The following is an 18522-nucleotide window of genomic DNA, read 5'->3' as shown; positions in this document are numbered from 1 at the left end:
CCAATGCTGCAAACATCCCCTTGTTTCTTTCCAAGTGTCAGTGGATTTGTACAGGAAGCAATCATTACTATTCAATCTTCTAGAACTTGAATCCAGATTCCCCTTGAAACAAAGATAAATGGGCCCTTCTTGCATTTCATACTTCCCAAAACAGACACTGTTAATGAGCATGTTTCCCTCTTCCGTGATACCTGTCACTGCATTAGCCCTAGCCCCCAGTCCTCCTTCAACCACCCCTTGTTCCACAATGTAATCCCAAGCTCAAAAGCATCTAGATACCATGTGTTTTACTTTGTGTGCCATTTTAAGATTCATTAGTTTGTTCATTCAATGTGCAGTCGTCATCGACCTTGGATGCCATAAAGATGACTCTAATCAGAAAGAAGTCCTGAACAGCAAAGGAAATAGAGCATATCTTACCAGTAGCAGCAGCTGGAAGCTGTACTGCAGCCATTCCCATACTAGTGTTGATCAGGTGGATATTTCCTTGGTTGAGGGAGGGATTCATAATAGGCTGTGATCCAACCTGGTTGAGTTTGATGGCAGAGTTGTTGGTCAGAATCTGAAAGGGTCCCATACCTTGCTGGAAAGTCAACATTTGGGATGAAGGAACAACTTGAGGAAGTGAAAATAACTGAGACCCTTGAGGCATCGGAGGTATGGGGAGCAACTGTTCCGCTGATGTGGCCATTTGGGGGACAGAGTAAACTTGAGAGGGGGTGACAACTGGCGAAAGTGGGACCATCTGGGCAGGAGATAGCACCCGAGTGCCTTGTGTGGGCTGGGAAAGTGGAACCATCTGTGAGGTCAAGGAAGCTTGGGAGATGGGAATGAGTGGTGGCGTCCCGACGCCCGATGACACAGTGACAACAGTAGAGACAGAGGTAGACGGTGTGGTCTCCACAGAAGAAGGCAGGTGATTGGACGTGGGGAAGGAAAGTAAAGAAGATCCTTGGAGGACATATGGAAATGGTGCTGTAGTGGACAGCGGTTGTGATGTACCAGCATGAGATGGCTGAAAGGAATGAGTCAGGTCACAAGGCTGAATGTTAGACACTATCGGTGACATGGGAACAATCTGGGATCCAGAGACCACGGGTTGCGCAAGTGGGACTGGAGCCACAGAACCAGTGTCTCCTGACGGGACAACTTGAGGAACCGGAACCAACTGTGGCATTTGTGAGACTTTTGGGTCAGAGGCCAGCGACTGTGCTTGTTGCAGCTGGGTAAAGGACAGGATCTGGTGGGGGCTGTGCACACCCGGAGTCAGAGATAGCGCTTGAGAGGTTGGAGCCTGGCATCCTTCCGATTTGACTTCAGTTGCATCCGCTTGGTTTGTCTGTAGGCCTTGCAGAGTCACTGTCCCATTCTGTGCAAAAACCAAGGAGGGGAGCTGGTCTTCCCCATCTTCTACTTTGATGTCTGTCCGACACTGCAAATGCTGAAGACTGGGTGAACTGCTTGTGCTCACCAACACTGTGGACAAAGCATCTTGGTGCAGGGCAGAGTCCTGTTCCTGCTTTAGGTGTGGCTGGCTGCTGCCAATGATGGTGGCTCCATTGAGCAGAATGGGTGGGTTATTGCCCACTGGGCTCAAGGTGATAGATTGGCCATCACCCAGAGCCAAGCCATTGATGATAACTCCATTGGGAGTTTGGATAACCGATCCCCCATTCACAAGGATGGGTTGGGGGCTGTTGGTAATGAAGTTGCCATTGAGGAGGATGGAAGAGGCACTGGAGCAAGATGTGTTGGCTGTCAGAAAAAGGTTGTCGGATAAAGATGCCCCTTCCTGGCCACTCGATGCCCCAATATCCATGTCCTCTGGCCCCTGACTGGACTCATCTTCTGTGCTGTGATTTCCATCTGACTCACTGCAAGGAGAAGAGAAAGCGGTGGTTACTGGGGAGATAGGCAAAGAGTTGAACATACATTACTTGCACGCAAAACAAGGAACTGTACGAGCACCATGAGACACCTCTGCTTACAGTCTTGTTTCAACCTTAGAGTAAGGGATCTCCTAAATTGCACTGCTGGAGTGGAAAGAATGATCTGAATGGTTTCAACTTCACTTGCAACCCCCAACTAAATCCCGAAGAAAAAAAGTCAGAATGCTGCAGGCAAAACTAGGAATCCATGGCATCACCCCACCGTTGGGGCCAAGCAGCTGATCATGAATTAGCCAAGTGAAGATATCGGTTTGGTAGGAAGGTCCAATTCTTCTGGTACCTAGGATACCCTAGTTGGGATACCAAGACAGTTTTAAAGGAATGATCACTCCTGCACTACTACTCAATGAATCATCAGCACAACTGTGCCACACTTTACAGCAATGCATTTTAAAGTTTTCTATGGGGCATCACTTCCATTTCAATCTCTTTAGCACTGGTACCCACGTTTGTTGCCATAGCCATTTTGGGGTAATGGAAAGGTGGACTCAGTCGAGTTACGTTGTCATGCTCTGACGCCATACACCGGAGCCATCGCTGCTGCTGACGCGTGTGGGCGCGGGACAAAAACATACTCTAAGATGATTACTAAGACTGGTAAGCCCATACAGTAGTCTAGTCTTTGGCGATTAGACATGCCAGGAAGTTTTAAACCAACACAGCCGACAACAAGCGGAGTGAACTGCAGAGGCTGGGCTGCATGGCGACTTGCATGGATACCGACCAGTATGCTGGGGAAGAAGCCGCCGCGGCAAACAGTATCGAGGCTGATCCAAACAGCAGAAGAGGAAATCAAAATGCAGTCAGCAGAGAAGGGCACGCGAAGACGCAGGAGCTAACAGGGCGCACACCGAGCCAGCAACAGCGAGGAAAGCAAATCAGAAGCCTGAGGGACACTACAAGCACCCAGTACACCCAGGGAAGGCGGAAGGTTTACTGGGTTGCCTAAAAGTGTACGCCGTTTCCTAGAGGCAACACAGGAACAACAAAGTCTTGCGAGGATAGCTCAACGGCAACATGCTCATCTTGGAAGCAAGACGACGCGGAGCAACACAGGTTCGATTCCCGGGTCCGCACTCAGAAGCCTCTAGGTATTAAGCGCGTTATAAATAACATATTATAAAGGAGGTTTACATAACTGTAAGCTATGCCGCGAACGGGTCGCTGATCCCATATCCCGAAAGAGATAGAATTTAAAATAAATGTAAATGTAAAATATATACAAATGGGCTTGGAAATGGGACAAAAGCCCATTCCAAGTAAAAGAGAGCTATTATTAAAACAAACATTGTTAAGCAAGGAACGATACAGCAATATTGGGCTAGTAACATTTAGTGGCCAAAAGGGAAAAGTCATGACTAAAAGGGAAAAGTAACGGCATGAAAGTCCTGGCAGGAGAGTACACCAGGCACAGTCAAGTGCGTGTAAAAGCTAAAGTGTGAAGTGTGTAATGAAGGAAAGGGAATCTAAAAGAAAACACATTTCCTCGAGACTAAAGTGGTATAAGAGTGAAGAAGAGCCTGGCAGGAGAGTATACCGGGCAACCTGCGAGTCTGGGAACTGCACTGAAATTGTAATACAGTAAATAGGAGAATCTCTAGGAAGTCATATGGCCTTAGGATTTTTTACAGTAGCTGGAACGTGAAGAGAAAACCTGGGGAAGGGAGTCATTCCTCAAAACGGAGGAGCTGGATTATTCTTTGTTGGAACATTTGTTGTGGAATCCTGGCAAGGTAGCTATTCCCGGTGACTGTGAACATTTGTCCACTTTAAACTTCTTGGATTTACATCTTTGTGTTGAACATTTGTGCACCTTGACACCAGAAATGGTATCCTTTGCGCCCTAGAGTTAGTTTTAGAGTGTGAGGGCTAGAATAGGATTTTGGACACAGGATGCATTTTTGCTTTGGACATCTTGACGGAGGACAGACCTATTAGTTTTGGTTGAAGGAGGGAAATACCTCCAAGATTAGGGATAGTGGAGGCATTTTCCAACCCATAATCATTTCAAATAAACGTTTCTAGCCAAAACCAGGAGTCCTCTGTGTCCACGTTGCATTCCTGGCTCCTCACATGGCATACACGTGTATTTGCTATGCCATAAGGGAAAATGGGAACAATTTATGGAAACTACCAGCTGTTCGGTGCACTGGCATAGACCACTGTACCCAAATACCCTGTATGTATTTGTGCTAATCAGCTATTTCAAATACCAGCAAGCTTAGCTCCATCTTTATTTATCTTTACTTGGTCAATAAATGGAGTACCAATTTCTTTGTGGTACTGACACTTTTCACAACAGGTGTCAGCATTCTGCAGTCATTCCTCACCCACTCAGACCTTCTACAGGCTTAGGACAAGATCTGGGAATGCTCACAGAGAAAGGCTGTGCAAAGCAGCACATTTGCGTTGTTTGAGAAGTGGTTTCAGAGTTCAAACACTGCTAAAGCATTGTCTCTAGGGTCCGTGTAGGATGATCGTTTAGCACCTTACTTTTTCCAGATGTTGAGCAATTGGTTCAATTTGCTTATCAAAAGATATATTGTCTTCAAAGATCTTCCACAAACCGCCAGCCCACATCGGTAGATATCTTTACGCACAATGTGTCTAGCAGGTTGAAGACAGTTTATTAAAATACACAAAACTAAGCACTGCCCACCCAGGGTCCTACATGTTGCATAACCCAGACAAAAGGAACAAGTTACTTACCTGTAACTGTTGTTCTTCAGCATGGGTCTGGCATGGATTCACATGCTCATGAATATTCCCCGTCGTCAGGCTGGGAATCCTCGGTAAAGAAAAAACCAGTATCAGTTTCGTTTCTGATCTGTCTTTCGTAGTAATAACCAATCACTGGTCTCTGCGTCATACTGACCACAGCCAATGACTGCCCTCTACCTAAGCACCGCCTCTGGCAGCCATCTTCAGATTTGGAAGCACGTGAAGTGGCAGTATGACCAAGTGAAGAGCCGCAGAGGGGTAGGCGGGAGGGTTCGCATGTGAATCCATGCCAGACCCATGCTGGAGAACAACAGTTACAGGTAAGTAACTTGTTCCTTCTCCAGCATGGGGTCTGGCATGGATTCACATGCTCATGAATAAAGAATACATAGCAGTACACACATGCACAACCACGGGAGGTGGCAAAGGCTCAACATTAAGCATTGCATCAAACTCAACATTAAGCATCTTACCTCCTCACCAGGCTCACCTCAGGCGAACAGGTTGCGCAGCACTGCTTGGCCGACCCTGGACTCCTCCCTGGAATCCCGATCGACGCAGTAGAACTTCGTGAAGGTGTGCGTCGACCTCCACGTAGCAGCCCTGCATATGTCCAGCAGGGGCACACCAGAAAGGAACGCCGTGGTAGCTGCGATCGCTCTGGTGGAATGGGCTCTCGGACGGCCGGGCAGCGGTCGGTTTGCCAACCGATGACAGTACATGATACAGCCGGAGAGCCATCTGGAAATGGAAGCCTTCGAGAGAGCCTTCCCCTGATTGACAGGTCCAAAGTTCACAAAGAGTTGTGACGTCTTCCGAAAACACTTCGTGCGGTCCACGTAGAACTTCAGCGCTCTAGCCACATCCAGCGAGTGCAAAGTCCTCTCAGCCGGCGACGAAGGCGACGGGAAGAACACAGGCAACACCAAGGGTTCGTTGAGATGGAAGTCCGACGGTACCTTGGGCATGAAGGAGGGGTGCGTCCTGAGCACTACCCTCGTGTCGTGAAAAGTCAAGTACGGGGCCTTGCAGGAAAGGGCCTGGATCTCTCCCACCCGTCGTGCGGAGGTGATGGCCACAAGAAACGCTGTTTTCCACGACAGAAACTTCAACGGGGCCGAGTGCAGAGGCTCGAACGGAGGTCCCATGAGCTTGGTCAGCACCACGTTGAGCTCCCACGCCGGGGCCCGAGCCTTCACCGGCGGGAACGATCTGAACAGTCCCTTCATGAACTCTTTCACCAGACGATGAGACCACAAGGACGTCCGTCCCGTGGTTCTGGTGTATCGGGAGATCGCAGCAAGATGAATCTTGATGGACGCGTGTGCCAGTCCAGCTTTGGCCAGCGTCAGCAGGTACGGCAGAACTTGGGGAGCCGTAATCCGTAGAGGGTTAATCTTCTGTGCGTGGCACCAGACCTCTTCCATTTGTGTCCGTAGCATTTAAGAGTCGAGGACGCCCTGGCCTTTGCAAGAACCTCTCTGCAGTCGGCCGGTATGTCGTATCCTCCAAACTCTAGCGCTGCAGGAGCCAGGCCTGCAAGTTCAGCGATTTCGGGTCGTGGTGGAGGATGGCGCCTCCTTCCCTGGAGAGCAGATCCGCGTCCACCGGCAGCTTGATTGGCGGGGACGCTGACAAGTCCAGAAGGTCCGGGAACCATATCTGCCTCGGCCACGCGGGTGCGACGAGGATCATCCTGCACCGTGACCTCTTGAGCTGGTTGACGAGCCGTATTAGCAGTGGCAAAGGAGGGAACGCATAGAGGAACAGGCCCTCACAGGGGAACGAGAAAGCATCGCCCATGCTCCTCGCCTGGGGAAACCTGCTGGCGAACCTCCGGCACTTGGAGTTTGTCGCCGTCGCGAACAGGTCGATCTGGGGTGTGCCCCACCGTCGGAAGAGGCGATCCACTAGATCCTGCCGTAGTTCCCACTCGTGGCACGAGCGCAGCTCCCTGCTGAGTGAGTCGGCGATGGTGTTTTTTATCCCTGCCAGATGAAACGGCACCAGAAACATCCCTTGGGCGACTGCCCAATGCCACAGGTCCTGCGCCTCCTTGGACAGTGCTGGGGACCTGGTTCCGCCCTGTTTTCTGATGTAAAACATGGTGGTGGTGTTGTCGGTGAGGATCCTCACCACCTTGCCCTTGAGGGACGGAAGGAAGGACCTGAGGGCCCAAAACACTGCACGGAGCTCCAGGACGTTGATATGTAAGGATTTCTCCGTCGGGAGCCAAAGGCCCCTTGCGTGCAGATTTTCGGTGTGCGCTCCCCACCCTTCCAGGGAGGCATCCGTGGTCACGGTCTCCTGGTGGGCTGGGGTCTGGAAGTCCATGCCCGCCGCCAGATGCGCGCGGGTGCCCCACCACCGGATCGCTCGTCGGAAACTCTCGTCGAGTGTGATCCTTTCCTCGAAGTTGCCCGTCGTTTGGATCCAGCGCGCGTCCAGGAACTCCTGCAACGGGCGCATCCGTAGCCTGCACATGGGAATGAGGTAGATGCAGGAAGACATCATTCCGAGGAGGGACTTGATGGACCTCACCTTGGCCGCGTCGGCCACCAACATCCGCTGCACCTTGCTCAGGATGGTCCTGGTCCTCTCCTCCGACGGGGAGGCTCGAAGGGACACTGTGTTGAGCCTCGCTCCCAGAAACAGAGTGCCTTGCGCGGGTACCAGGTGGGATTTGGCGTAGTTCACGGAGAATCCCAGGTCCGTGAGAAGTTGGACGGTCCTTGCCGTGTGGACCACGGCGAGCTCCCTTGTCTTGGCTCGGATGAGCCAGTCGTCCAGGTAGGGGTAGACGTGGATCCCTTCGCGGCGCAGCTGAGCCGCCACCGGTGCGAGGCACTTGGTGAACACCCTGGGTGCCGACCGTAGACCGAAGGGGAGGGCTTTGAACTGGTAATGCCGCCCTTGGACCACAAACCTGAGGAATTTTCGGTGCCCCTTCAAGATGGGAATATGGAAGTAGGCATCCTCCAAATCCAACGACGACAGGAAGTCTCCTTCCTCCAGCTGACCCAGGACGTGCTGGAGGGTGACCATCCGGAACTTTTGCGCCTTGATGAACTTGTTCAGACGTCGCAGGTCCAGGATGGGGCGCCATCCCCCCGTCTTCTTCTTCACGAGGAAGTATCTCGAGTAGACTCCGGAGCCCCGAAGCCTCTTTGGGACGAGTTCGATGGCGCCCTTCTTGAGCATCGCCTTCACCTCCAGGAGAAGTTGAGGGACGTGAAGTTCCTTCCTGGCCACGGGGGGGACGCGCGGACACTTTCTTTGAAACTCGAGCGCGTGGCCCCGGGCCAAGGCGTCCAGCACCCAATGGTCGGTGGAGATGGACTCCCACACGCTGACGAAGCTCGCCAGCCGGCCTCCCACCGGGGTGCTTCGGTGGGGGCCCGACCCCCCGGCCGGTTCAATCCTGTTTCGACGAGGCTTTAGCGCCTTGTCCTTGGCGACGACGGCGGGGTCCGCCAGGCTTGCCTCGTCCTCTGTAGGCCTCCTGAGATGACGAGCGGGCCGCTTGACGGTAGGAGGAGAAACCGCCTTTGGAGGCGCCCTTGCCTCCGCTGCTCCGAAAGGGCGTCCGTCGTTGTTGCAGAACTCCAAGGGCCCGGGCCGTCTCGGTGTCCGCTTTAATGGCCTGAAGGGAATCGTCCACCGTTTTCCCAAACAGGTTGTTCCCATCGAAGGGCATGTCCAGGACTCTGGTCTGAACGTCTTGACGGAAGTCCGTAGCCTTGAGCCATCCACGCCGCCTAAGGCAAACGCCGTTGCCCAACTGGCGGAACCCAGTGTCGGCGATGTCCGTCGCAACGGTAATGGCGTGGTCCGAAGCCACCTCACCTTCCTGCAGGATCTCCAGGGCCTCTGCTCTCTTGTCGTCCGGCAAGAAGTCCAGCAGGGGAGCCAGTTTGTACCAGAGCTCCCTGTCGTATCGGGCCACGATAGCCAAGGCGTTGGCAGCTTTAATCGTCGTCGCTGCAGACGAGATGACTCTGCGTCCCATAGCGTCCAATTTCTTTCCCTCGCCGTCCGGTGGGGAAGTCGATGTGGAGGCCGCACCCCCCCCGCTTTTTTCCTGGCCGCCGCGGAGACGACGGAGTCCGGGGTAGGCTGCGCCCGGAGGCACAGGGGGGCCGTGTCCGGGACCCGGTACTTTTTCTCGTACCGGTCTCTTCTAGCTGGCGTCGTGGACGGGTTCTTGAGGAGGGTGAGGCCCTCATCCCAAATGTCGTCCAATAGAGGCACCGCGAGGACCGTCTTCCTCTTGGCCTCGCGCCGCTGATAAAGGAAACCTTCCTTCTTCTTCTCCTCAGGGCAGAGTTGGAAAAGCTCGGATGCCCTGGCGATCATTGAGTGGAACGATCCAATCTCGTCGGGCGGAGAAGCCCTGGTGGGAGGCGACGACGGTACATCCTCGTCGTATACCTCGTCGTCCGTACCCGTCGCTGCCGTGTCAGTCCCCGTATCATCCCCTCGGGTGGACGGGGAGGAGGGCTGGAAGGGGCGCGACGGCTGAAAAGGAGGTGGAGGGTGGATCCTTCTTTTCTTGGTAGGGGGAACACCAGAAGGTCCCGGTCTGGGTCCCCCGACGGGAGAGGTTCCGTCGGCAACGGTAGTCTCGTCCTTAGAGCATAAGGACTGTATAGCCATCAAAATGGCCGCCGAGTTGTCTCGCGGCGCTGGCAGAGGGGAATCCGACGGGCGATCAGGGGCCCCGTCGGTACCCTCGACGATGTCGTCGTCCCCTGCGTCGGGATCCATCCCGACGGGCCGGTCTTCTTCCACGCCGAGGCCGTGGCTTAAGACCTCGACCAGCTCCTCCTCCGAGGTTGAGGCCGAATCTACAACAACGCCCTGCCCCCCCTTTTTCTTCCCCACGGGGGATTTCACGGGGGTCCTATCGATGGGCACAAAAGAGGACTCCCTCTGAGGTGGCAGGGAGACTCTGAGCCCCGAGGTCGCCACCACTGGTGTAGCCTCCACAGGCTGAGCCAGGGCCGCCGCGACAGTTTCGATAGAGGGCTTGGCCGGATGGATTAAGGCCTTCACCACCTTAGGTGCGCTCACCGCCTTATCCTTGAGGGGGGGGACACTGCCTCGCTCCCCCTCCGCCTTCGAGCTCGACCGGGGCCTCTCTAGGAGCTTCGCCGGGTGCTCGGCCTTTCTCTTACCCGACCCAGAGCGTTGGCTCGTGGTTGATGGTGCCGGGGAGGGTGCGCCCTGCCTGGCGCCCGTAGAGCCCGACCGTTCGGCGCTCCCGGTGCCAGCGGACTCGCGGTGCTTGGCCTTATGTTGGACCCCCGTCGCCGGGGCGTCCTCAAAGGTCTTAGAAGACCGCTCGGATTTCTTCCTCTTCTTCTCGCCGGACGGGCTCTTCCCTTCTAGCCAGTTGGCGAGACGTTGATGGCGGTCCTTCATGGTCCGCTCCGACATGTTGCCGCAAAACGCACAGTTCTTCTCCACGTGCGTCTTGTCCTCATGTAGGCAGTAAAGACAAAAAGAGTGTTCGTCCTCCTTGAAGACGTTCTGCAGCTGGAATCCAGGGCAGACCCTGAACAGCTTTCCGGGCGTCGAGCTTCCCTTCTCCTGGGCCATGGCCGGGCCTGAGAAACTTCTGGAGTCCTCCAAAAGCGTAGCTCGACGAATCTTCACCCTTGAGGGGCGCAGACGAATCCGAAACGGGTCTCTGTTGATCGGATGGAGAGTCGGTGGAGCTTGAGGCTCTTTTGACCGAAAAAACGAAGTTTTTTGAGAAAAAACGTGAAAAAATAGCACTAACGCTCGAGAGCAATAGCACGAGGATCCCAACACATGAACGTGCGGTAAAAATCTGAAGATGGCTGCCAGAGGCGGTGCTTAGGTAGAGGGCAGTCATTGGCTGTGGTCAGTATGACGCAGAGACCAGTGATTGGTTATTACTACGAAAGACAGATCAGAAACGAAACTGATACTGGTTTTTTCTTTACCGAGGATTCCCAGCCTGACGACGGGGAATATTCATGAGCATGTGAATCCATGCCAGACCCCATGCTGGAGAAACACCATTTATAATAGCACTTGTAAATGAGAATTGACCAGGATGGCCTACCGGGTGTCATACAAGACTTGGAAGATGGCTTCTTTTAATCAGTAATTTTGTGAAAGTTAGCCATTTTCTGCATTTGGCCTAATTATACAGTTAAGCCATATGTTCCCTGCTGTGCTCGAGCTGGCATTGTGTAACATCTGTATTGTGTTGGGTTCTGCTCCCTGCGATGGATGGTTGGGGGAAGGAAATGCGCTTCACCTTGTATTTTGGGGGTAGGAATCGTGTAGAACTCTCTCGCTAGCCTATCCATTTACACAGATGTTTTATGAGGATATCCCCAGCACTCTGAAGATCATAGGGAGAACGGGCCCAATGTGCCTGAAGTCCTTTGTGGACAAACTGTTAATTGCATCAATAAGATGTATTAGGATAGCCCCTTCCGTGTGTTAAAGATCTGCCGGGATAGCTTGCCACTGCTCTGGGTCCTTGGTTCTAGACCTAACAGATTCTTGATATTAGCAAACTTATACGCTTACAATACCTGTAAGGACAGCCATGGGGTTGTTCCTAGATATGTGGGTAGCCTGGCATTGCAGCAAGAAAAAAGCACATGCAGGTTAACACGTGTTACGCTTAGAGCATTTATGCCTTATAAATGTTTAGCCCACCCAGGATGCTCAAATACATATGTTGGTAACCCTCCATTGCACCTATAACTCAATAAGTTAGTCATTGTAACGCACAGTGGTTATATGCAGGTATCCTTCATCTTGCACTTGGTTGACTCCTTTGTTTAGCATTTATAGAACTTGGAAGATATGTAGTAAGACTATTAAGGTAACCTGTCTATTGAGCTTAGAGAATCCCATTATCCTAATTTCTACGACGGCCTGTCTGTTCCGCTTAGAAAGATGTTCCAGGACAAGCAGTCTATTACACTTGGTAGACTGGAGGGTAGCCTGTCCATTGTGCCTAAGAAAGGCTACAAAAGGTAGCTGGCTTTCTTCCCCAAAGACGATTGTATGACACAGTCAGACCAAAGAGAAGCTCCATCTGAGGTTAAGGTATGTATAAACGGACCACTTTAGTGGGCATCTGCTGCAGGCAAGGTTAACCGGCCCCGCTCTTTAGAATGCAGCTACGACTATCACAAATCTGGTCTGGCTGGTCGCATAACTGCTTTACACTGAAAACCCACTTTGCACTGAAACACCAGACTTGCATCAGCATCTCTGCCATTAGAATACAGTGACAACCTACAACTTATTTTGGTCTAGCTGGGTACATAACGACTCTCCAGAACTAGCCCTCTGTCGTGACCTTCCTCATGATCCATCCACATGCCTGAACTCTTGGGTTGCCCTCCTAATTCCTAATCAAGGCCAAATGCACATACCCATCTTAAGCTTCCTCTAAGAACTTTCCCATACCTGGACTTCGGTCCCTGAAGGCGTTGCTACCTCAAAGCGCTTTGAGGCCCTACAAATGGGAAAAGGTGCCATTTAAAAGGACTACAAATTAATTGTATTATCAAGGCTAAAGTAGATTGAATGATTTGACAAACTCTGCTGCCCAGAGCCCTAGACATCTATTCTAGAAGCGCTAAGGTAGACAATATACACAAAAACCACGGCACTGCCCATCCAGGCTACACATACATGTCACATAACTACATCCAAATAGCACAATAGCACCTATTCCAAGATAGCACAATAGCACTTACCAATTGAATTGACTCCCACCAGGGAGTGAGACAAGTCACAAGTTGGCACAACACTTCTGGCACCATTTTATCTTGATGTCATCACGTAACTGCCTTAATAAAAGTAATGCTTAACCGCTTCATAGACGTAACACATCTGCCCACCATCACTAGCAGACATCACATGGTGTGTGCCAGCAGAGCAAATGCAGACAAGTTAAATGCCTACACAACTGCCCCATCCATGGTCTGCCCACATGTAGCATAACCAGCCAAGAGCCTAGGGTATAAAATAGTACTTGCCTCGAAAGTTCCATTAATACGGCAGATACAGTAGTGCCCAGATTTCTAGCCAAGACAGCATTTTTCCTCAACACCAAGCACTGGAAGGGAAGCAACTTTTTGCCTCATTTATTTATGTGTTAAGTTGTATGCATGTACCAACATGCCTCATCTATCCTTATAAATTCACAAACTTAACAGAATCATTTGAAGTGTGGTGTACACTGCATATACAATTAGGATTATTTCGAAAGAAATGGAATATAAATATCAGTACAATGTTTAAATAATATGGCTTCATTTTGACAATTGCATTAATATTTATTGTTAAATAGATCTTTTTTTCAGATTCCAAAACTTACTGTACCAGTAAAAGGCCATGTCATCAGCTGGGCCAACACTTCACATAGCAAGATGCCAGGGCCTGCAAGATGCCAGGGCCTGCACTACACATTTTCCCTAAAGATTACTTTTTTTTGTAAACATTTTATTAGTTTCATAACAAACAGTGCACCCAACATGGTGCATAAACTACTCAAACCCAAACACCCCGCCTTGTCTTCCCCTCCCCTCCCCTCTTTAAAGTCACTATAAAAAGGCCAACATGGTCCACTAGTCCACAACTGTCTTCTCCATAATCCAGGGAGCTATCCGTGTCCAATTCTTCATGACACAGGCGCGTCAGAGATGCAATCAGATGTTGCCACGCCATCAAGGATTCCGTTTCCTCTTCACCTCCTCTACATGCTGCCTCCCTCCAGGCCACCGTTCCAGCCTCAGCCCACTGCAGAAGGTCCCTCCACCAGGTATCTACGTTGGGTCTCGCCTGAGCCTTCCATCCCATGGCTATCCTTTTTGCTAAAATATAGGCCAGGTCTTTGAGTTTGCACACATGCTTGAGTTTGCTCGATCTAGGGAAGCCTCCCACCATGCAGGCCCACAAGGAATCTACCACTAGTTCAATCCCCTTGTAAGACAGTAGATCCGCTATTTCCCTCCAATATCTCGCAATTTCGGGACAAGCCCAGAACATGCGTACCATCCCGGCATTTTGTACCCCACATTTCGGGCATCGCTGTGTAGCCGCATTTGTGAACTTAGCAATTCTCTTGGGGGTCATATATGCTCTGAGTAATATACAATTGGATCTGTTGTAATCAGGCATTCCTCAACACTTTTTTGTGGTACCCTTGTGCCCTTTCCCATAGCCCATCGCTTATTGTTTCCCCGCTTTCTTCTTCCCAGTCCCGCCTCATCTGAATCACCTCCTTTCCCACTTTAGACATCAGTATTGCGTAGATTCTGGCGACCTCAGGACCCCCGTCTGACACGTTTGGAACATTTCTATAGCCTCGTCTGGCTGCTGGGTCAGTTCTACTTCTGACCATGTCTTTTTTTTAGCATTGCCATCAACCCCACATATGTGATATACTGCCCACTATGTAGGCCTGTGTCCTCGCTTAAGATATCAAACTCTACTCTGCCATCTCCTTGTCACACATCCCCTACTGTTGTCACGCCCACCGTTTCCCAGTGTCCCCTTATAGCACGTCTCAATTGATCATCTATCCCCTTTAATGTCACCAAAGGGACCTGCGGTGAGCACGGTGTTCAGCTTCCCAGCATTACACAGGTCCTATGCCAGATCTTCCTACCCAGGGTCAGTAGCGCCGCTCTTCTACTTTTCGGGGGCTCAGTTATCACATCCATTCATTTAGGAAATATGGTGTACATTCAGCCCTCAATAGTCTGGACCCCAAAGTGGTGTCTTCGGAGAGCCATCTAGCTACATATTGTAATTGGCACGCTAGGTAATACACCTCAAAATTGGGTAGTTTAATACCCGCCCGATCATGTGGGTTTTGTAATTTCCATAGGGCTACCCGATTTCTAGTATTATGCCAGATGAACCCTCTGCATATATTGTGGAGTTTATTAAAAAAGGTATCAAGTACGGGACATTTGCAAATTTGTGTAGCAGCCTGGGCAATACTAACATTTTAAGCAATGCCGTTCTCCCCATCATGGTTAGGGGCAGCCTTGTCCAAAATGTCATACTGCGTTGAATCCCTTCTACTGCTTGCTCAGTATTATTCCTATGTTCATCTCCAGCATTGTGATACACATTTATCTCCAGGTATCTGAAGGTGTCTACTGCCCATTCAATCTGTAATACTGGCAACCTATCTTGAGGCAGTCCTATATATCTCCCTAGCGGGAATATCATGGATTTCCGTGGGTTTACCGTTATACCCGATATCAGGGTATATCGATCAAGTACCTCTAGTATATATTGTAAGTTTTCTTCAGGGTAATTTAGATACAACAGCATGCCATCAGCATACAGTGATATCAGGTGGTGTCCACCTTTCGTTGTGTTGCCCACCTCCCCATATTGGTATCTGCGGTATGCCGCCAGGGGCTCTAGTGCTAGGATAAACAGCATCGAAGACCAAGGGCAGCCCTGTCTAGTTCCCCTGTCTAGCGTCCACCTTTCTGATATCACCGACCCCCCTAAAGAGATTACATTAACCTGAGAAGGGCTACTAATCTGTGGCATTCAACCTCTTGACACCAATAGAGATACTAAAGAGGTATTACTAGAGAAAAGAAGCAATACCACATGTACAACCAACAGTGCAGAGCTGGAATTTACAAAGAAGGGCCCTCCCATACCAAGAGATTGCTTGCTACTGCAACCAACACTCTTCCAACATCAACATAGGCCTTATTGACCACGGATGTTAACCAAAGTATTGCACCATTAGATGTGTACTTTATAGGTCACAATATCCGCCTTTACTCTTCACCCATTAAACTTCTTATCTGCAGGCAGAGAGGGGGCAGCCAGTGCTTTCTCTGTACCCGCTAATCACAGTCCATGCAGGTATGCCAATCACGGTTGCATTGTTGAATAGCAGATATGTTCCCTGCGGTTAAGTCTGAGCAAGCATGTGACTAATATCTGTCCACTTTGTGTCTATGCCGATTAGAATGTATAATCATTTTGCATATCCTCATGACATAACTGCATTTTCCTCTTCACCCATTGCATTTCTTGTCTTCTGGAGAAGACGAGGGCAACCAACTCTTTTTCTTGAGCCAAAGACACTTCACAATCCATGCAGGTGTGGTAAAATGGCAAGTTCAACGTGTTAAAAAGGTGCAAATTTTACAAGCTGCGGGAGTAGCGCTCTGAACGGGGCGAAGGGTTCCTTGATAGTCAAACATTAATTTTAACTAGGCATGAGAATGCCCTAAATAACATTGTCTCACGTTTGGAGGCGTGGCTAGCAGCCGTGGAGTAAGTCGGCATCCCTGCAGCTCTTGCCTGATCCGTTACAGATCCACCACAGAAGCCACTTTCACTTCACATTGGTGGCCCGGAACGGCTGCAAAGCCGCACGAATAGCTGGTGACCTAGCTGCATTATCCAGCGCTCCTGCAGTCTCGGGGCCCGAAACGACAGACCGCAGAACGGCGTAAAACCAAGATGGCGCCCAGGGAATCGTAGTCACGCGGACCAGCATAGGCAGACATCGGGGAGGTGTGTGGACACTCTTAAGGTTGCAGGTGCACTCCCTGGGGAACCTCAAAAGACAGCCTGGGGGCACCAACAAATAAGCTGACTGCCCCTCCCCTCCCCCACACCCGTGGTGGTATAAATACAACCCCAAGGTGCACAAAGATTTGCCAGCATATGAACACGAAGGCGGAGGTCCCCCCCAGCCACTGCACACCTCGACACCCCAGTGTAGCTGAGCATAAGACCAGGGTGCTCACTGTGAAATAGTAAAGAGCCTGAAGATATTGGTACGAAAGGAGCACCCAAGAAACAGCAAGCTGAAAACTGACTGGAACCGTGGGGAGAGTGGAGCCTGGACTGTATCCTGCGCTGGGGCTGACCAAACATTTGCAAGGGAAGGCGCTCAAGACCCACTCAGCTGTCCAAATGAGGCTCGCTCCTGAGAAACTACATCATCATAAAATTAAAGAAAGTGTCCTCACAGATGGCCTCGCAGGGCTGCCATTGTCGAATCTTTGTGCTGCTGCACTAGAGAGCACATACTAGTCTATAAAGGTCTGGCATGGCCTGAAGGGCGGACCATCTGGCCAGACAGATACTCCCATTGGGACGTTGGTAACCCACCTGCGAATTAACCACTGATCCTGGGAAGCGCACACACACTACCCCCCCCTGTACACGAAGCTGTGGGCCGCTCTGACCCACTGCCTGAAGTGGAGCCAAGGACCTCAGACACGTATCCCGGTTGGGAAACCACACCATATACAGTGCCCGCCAGAAGAACCCAAGCTAAAAGTTGCGCATCAGCCATCCTTTGTGCTAGGCGCCCAGACTTTCCTTTTTCCAAATGCCCTCCAGGTCATACAAAGTAGAAATCAACCAAACAACTATGAACACCTTCACCAAGAGTCTGCTACAAGCGACTACAGGCAGCAAAGATGTGCTGATACAAGCAAACGATGGAAATACAGTGAAGGGTGAAAGTCAAATCCTCTCCGCGAATGCCGAACTCAAAGCTTCCTTAGGGTCAAAAATAGACGCTGTCATAGTCGACATGGGACTCTTGCGCCAGGACATCAGGAAGCTAGCAGAAAGAACCACGAATATTGAAACACAGATAAGAGAAGAGAAAATACCACAGCAATCCGAGAAGCTCACTCCGAAGTACACTTGACGCAACATAAAGTCAAAATGTGAGATAGTAGAGCCGAAGATGCAGAAGGAAGAGCTCTGAGAAATAACATCTGAATTCTGGGTCTGCCATGGGCGAAGAGAGAACAGACCCCACATCATATTTGGAAAACATGTTTCTGCAAGAGATAGGACCAGGCAATCTCACGTAAGGCTTCACAGTAGAAAGAGCACACAGGGCCCTGACCAAGAAACCACCTCTTGGGGCCCCGCCAAGACCAATAATTGCCAAGATACTAAATTATAAGGACAGGGATAAAATGTTGTCCTTCTCAAGATTAGGCGGTACACTGCAAAGAGCATTGGCGCACCTAGCGGTATATCTAGATTATATAATACAATACAGGTCCAGAAGCGCAGAGCCCAGATTTCATCCGCTAAAGAAAGACAGGACTTAAATACATGCTTATATATCCAGCTCGCCTGAAGATCCTGTATAATAAAACGCTCCGTTTTTTGATTTTCCTGAGGAGGCACATACGTGGATGGACACTGAAAAAGTGTGAATCTCCGACGACTGAAGATAGACAATTTTGATGGCTGCCGACTAGCAGGATCATGTCACCAAGTAATACATTCAACAGGTCCAATTAGGTCCTCACAGATCTGTCGAAAGCTGAAAGGGTACTGAAGGAGAAGCTTGTCACCCACTCAATGGGTTAACTTCGGGGGAACACATTCAACTCCTTTGTGGCAGGACAGCTCCCACAATCCGAACCACCATTTTCAGTGGAGGGCTGCCGCCCCTTGCATGCTATCACCTTGCTTTCATTTATTTTTCCTGGGCTCTAGTTTATGTGCCCATCCGCTGCACACCCACGTCCAAATCTCTGTACTCGGGCGGGAGCGAGAGGCGGACACACCTGAACATGTACTTTATGGCTGGGCGATTGTTTCAAGTTGGGGAAGTTTGGGGGCATTAGGGTATCAATGTTTGCCAAGATTGGACTACATGCAGGTGTGCGACCACACGGTAGATGAGCACCCCAGGGGTTGGGGGGGGGTCACAAGCATGGTAACACTAACAAGGTGACACTAACAATGGGTAACCAAGCTAACACTAGGGGGATTTACAAGCCCTCCCTTACCAATGCATAACAATAACCATGGTTTGCAA

The 18522-nt window shown here is 50.6% G+C and overlaps 1 protein-coding gene across 1 annotated transcript in view; it reads right to left on the bottom strand.

The window, feature by feature from the left end:
- Positions 1-18522, bottom strand: part of LOC138566878 (homeobox protein SIX5-like) — a 147610-nt gene that overhangs the window by 60358 nt on the left and 68730 nt on the right. Inside the window, exon 2 of the mRNA XM_069644597.1 lies at positions 421-1874. Within this exon, the coding sequence (XP_069500698.1) occupies positions 421-1874 (1454 nt within the window). The remainder of the gene's footprint in view (positions 1-420; positions 1875-18522) is intronic.

Source organism: Ambystoma mexicanum, chromosome 2p, assembly GCF_040938575.1.
Source record: "Ambystoma mexicanum isolate Mex_15411 chromosome 2p, UKY_AmexF1_1, whole genome shotgun sequence".
Classification (NCBI taxonomy): Eukaryota; Metazoa; Chordata; class Amphibia; order Caudata; family Ambystomatidae; genus Ambystoma; species Ambystoma mexicanum.
Note: the sequence above shows the minus strand (reverse complement) of the source record. Positions and strands in the feature narration are given on the sequence as shown.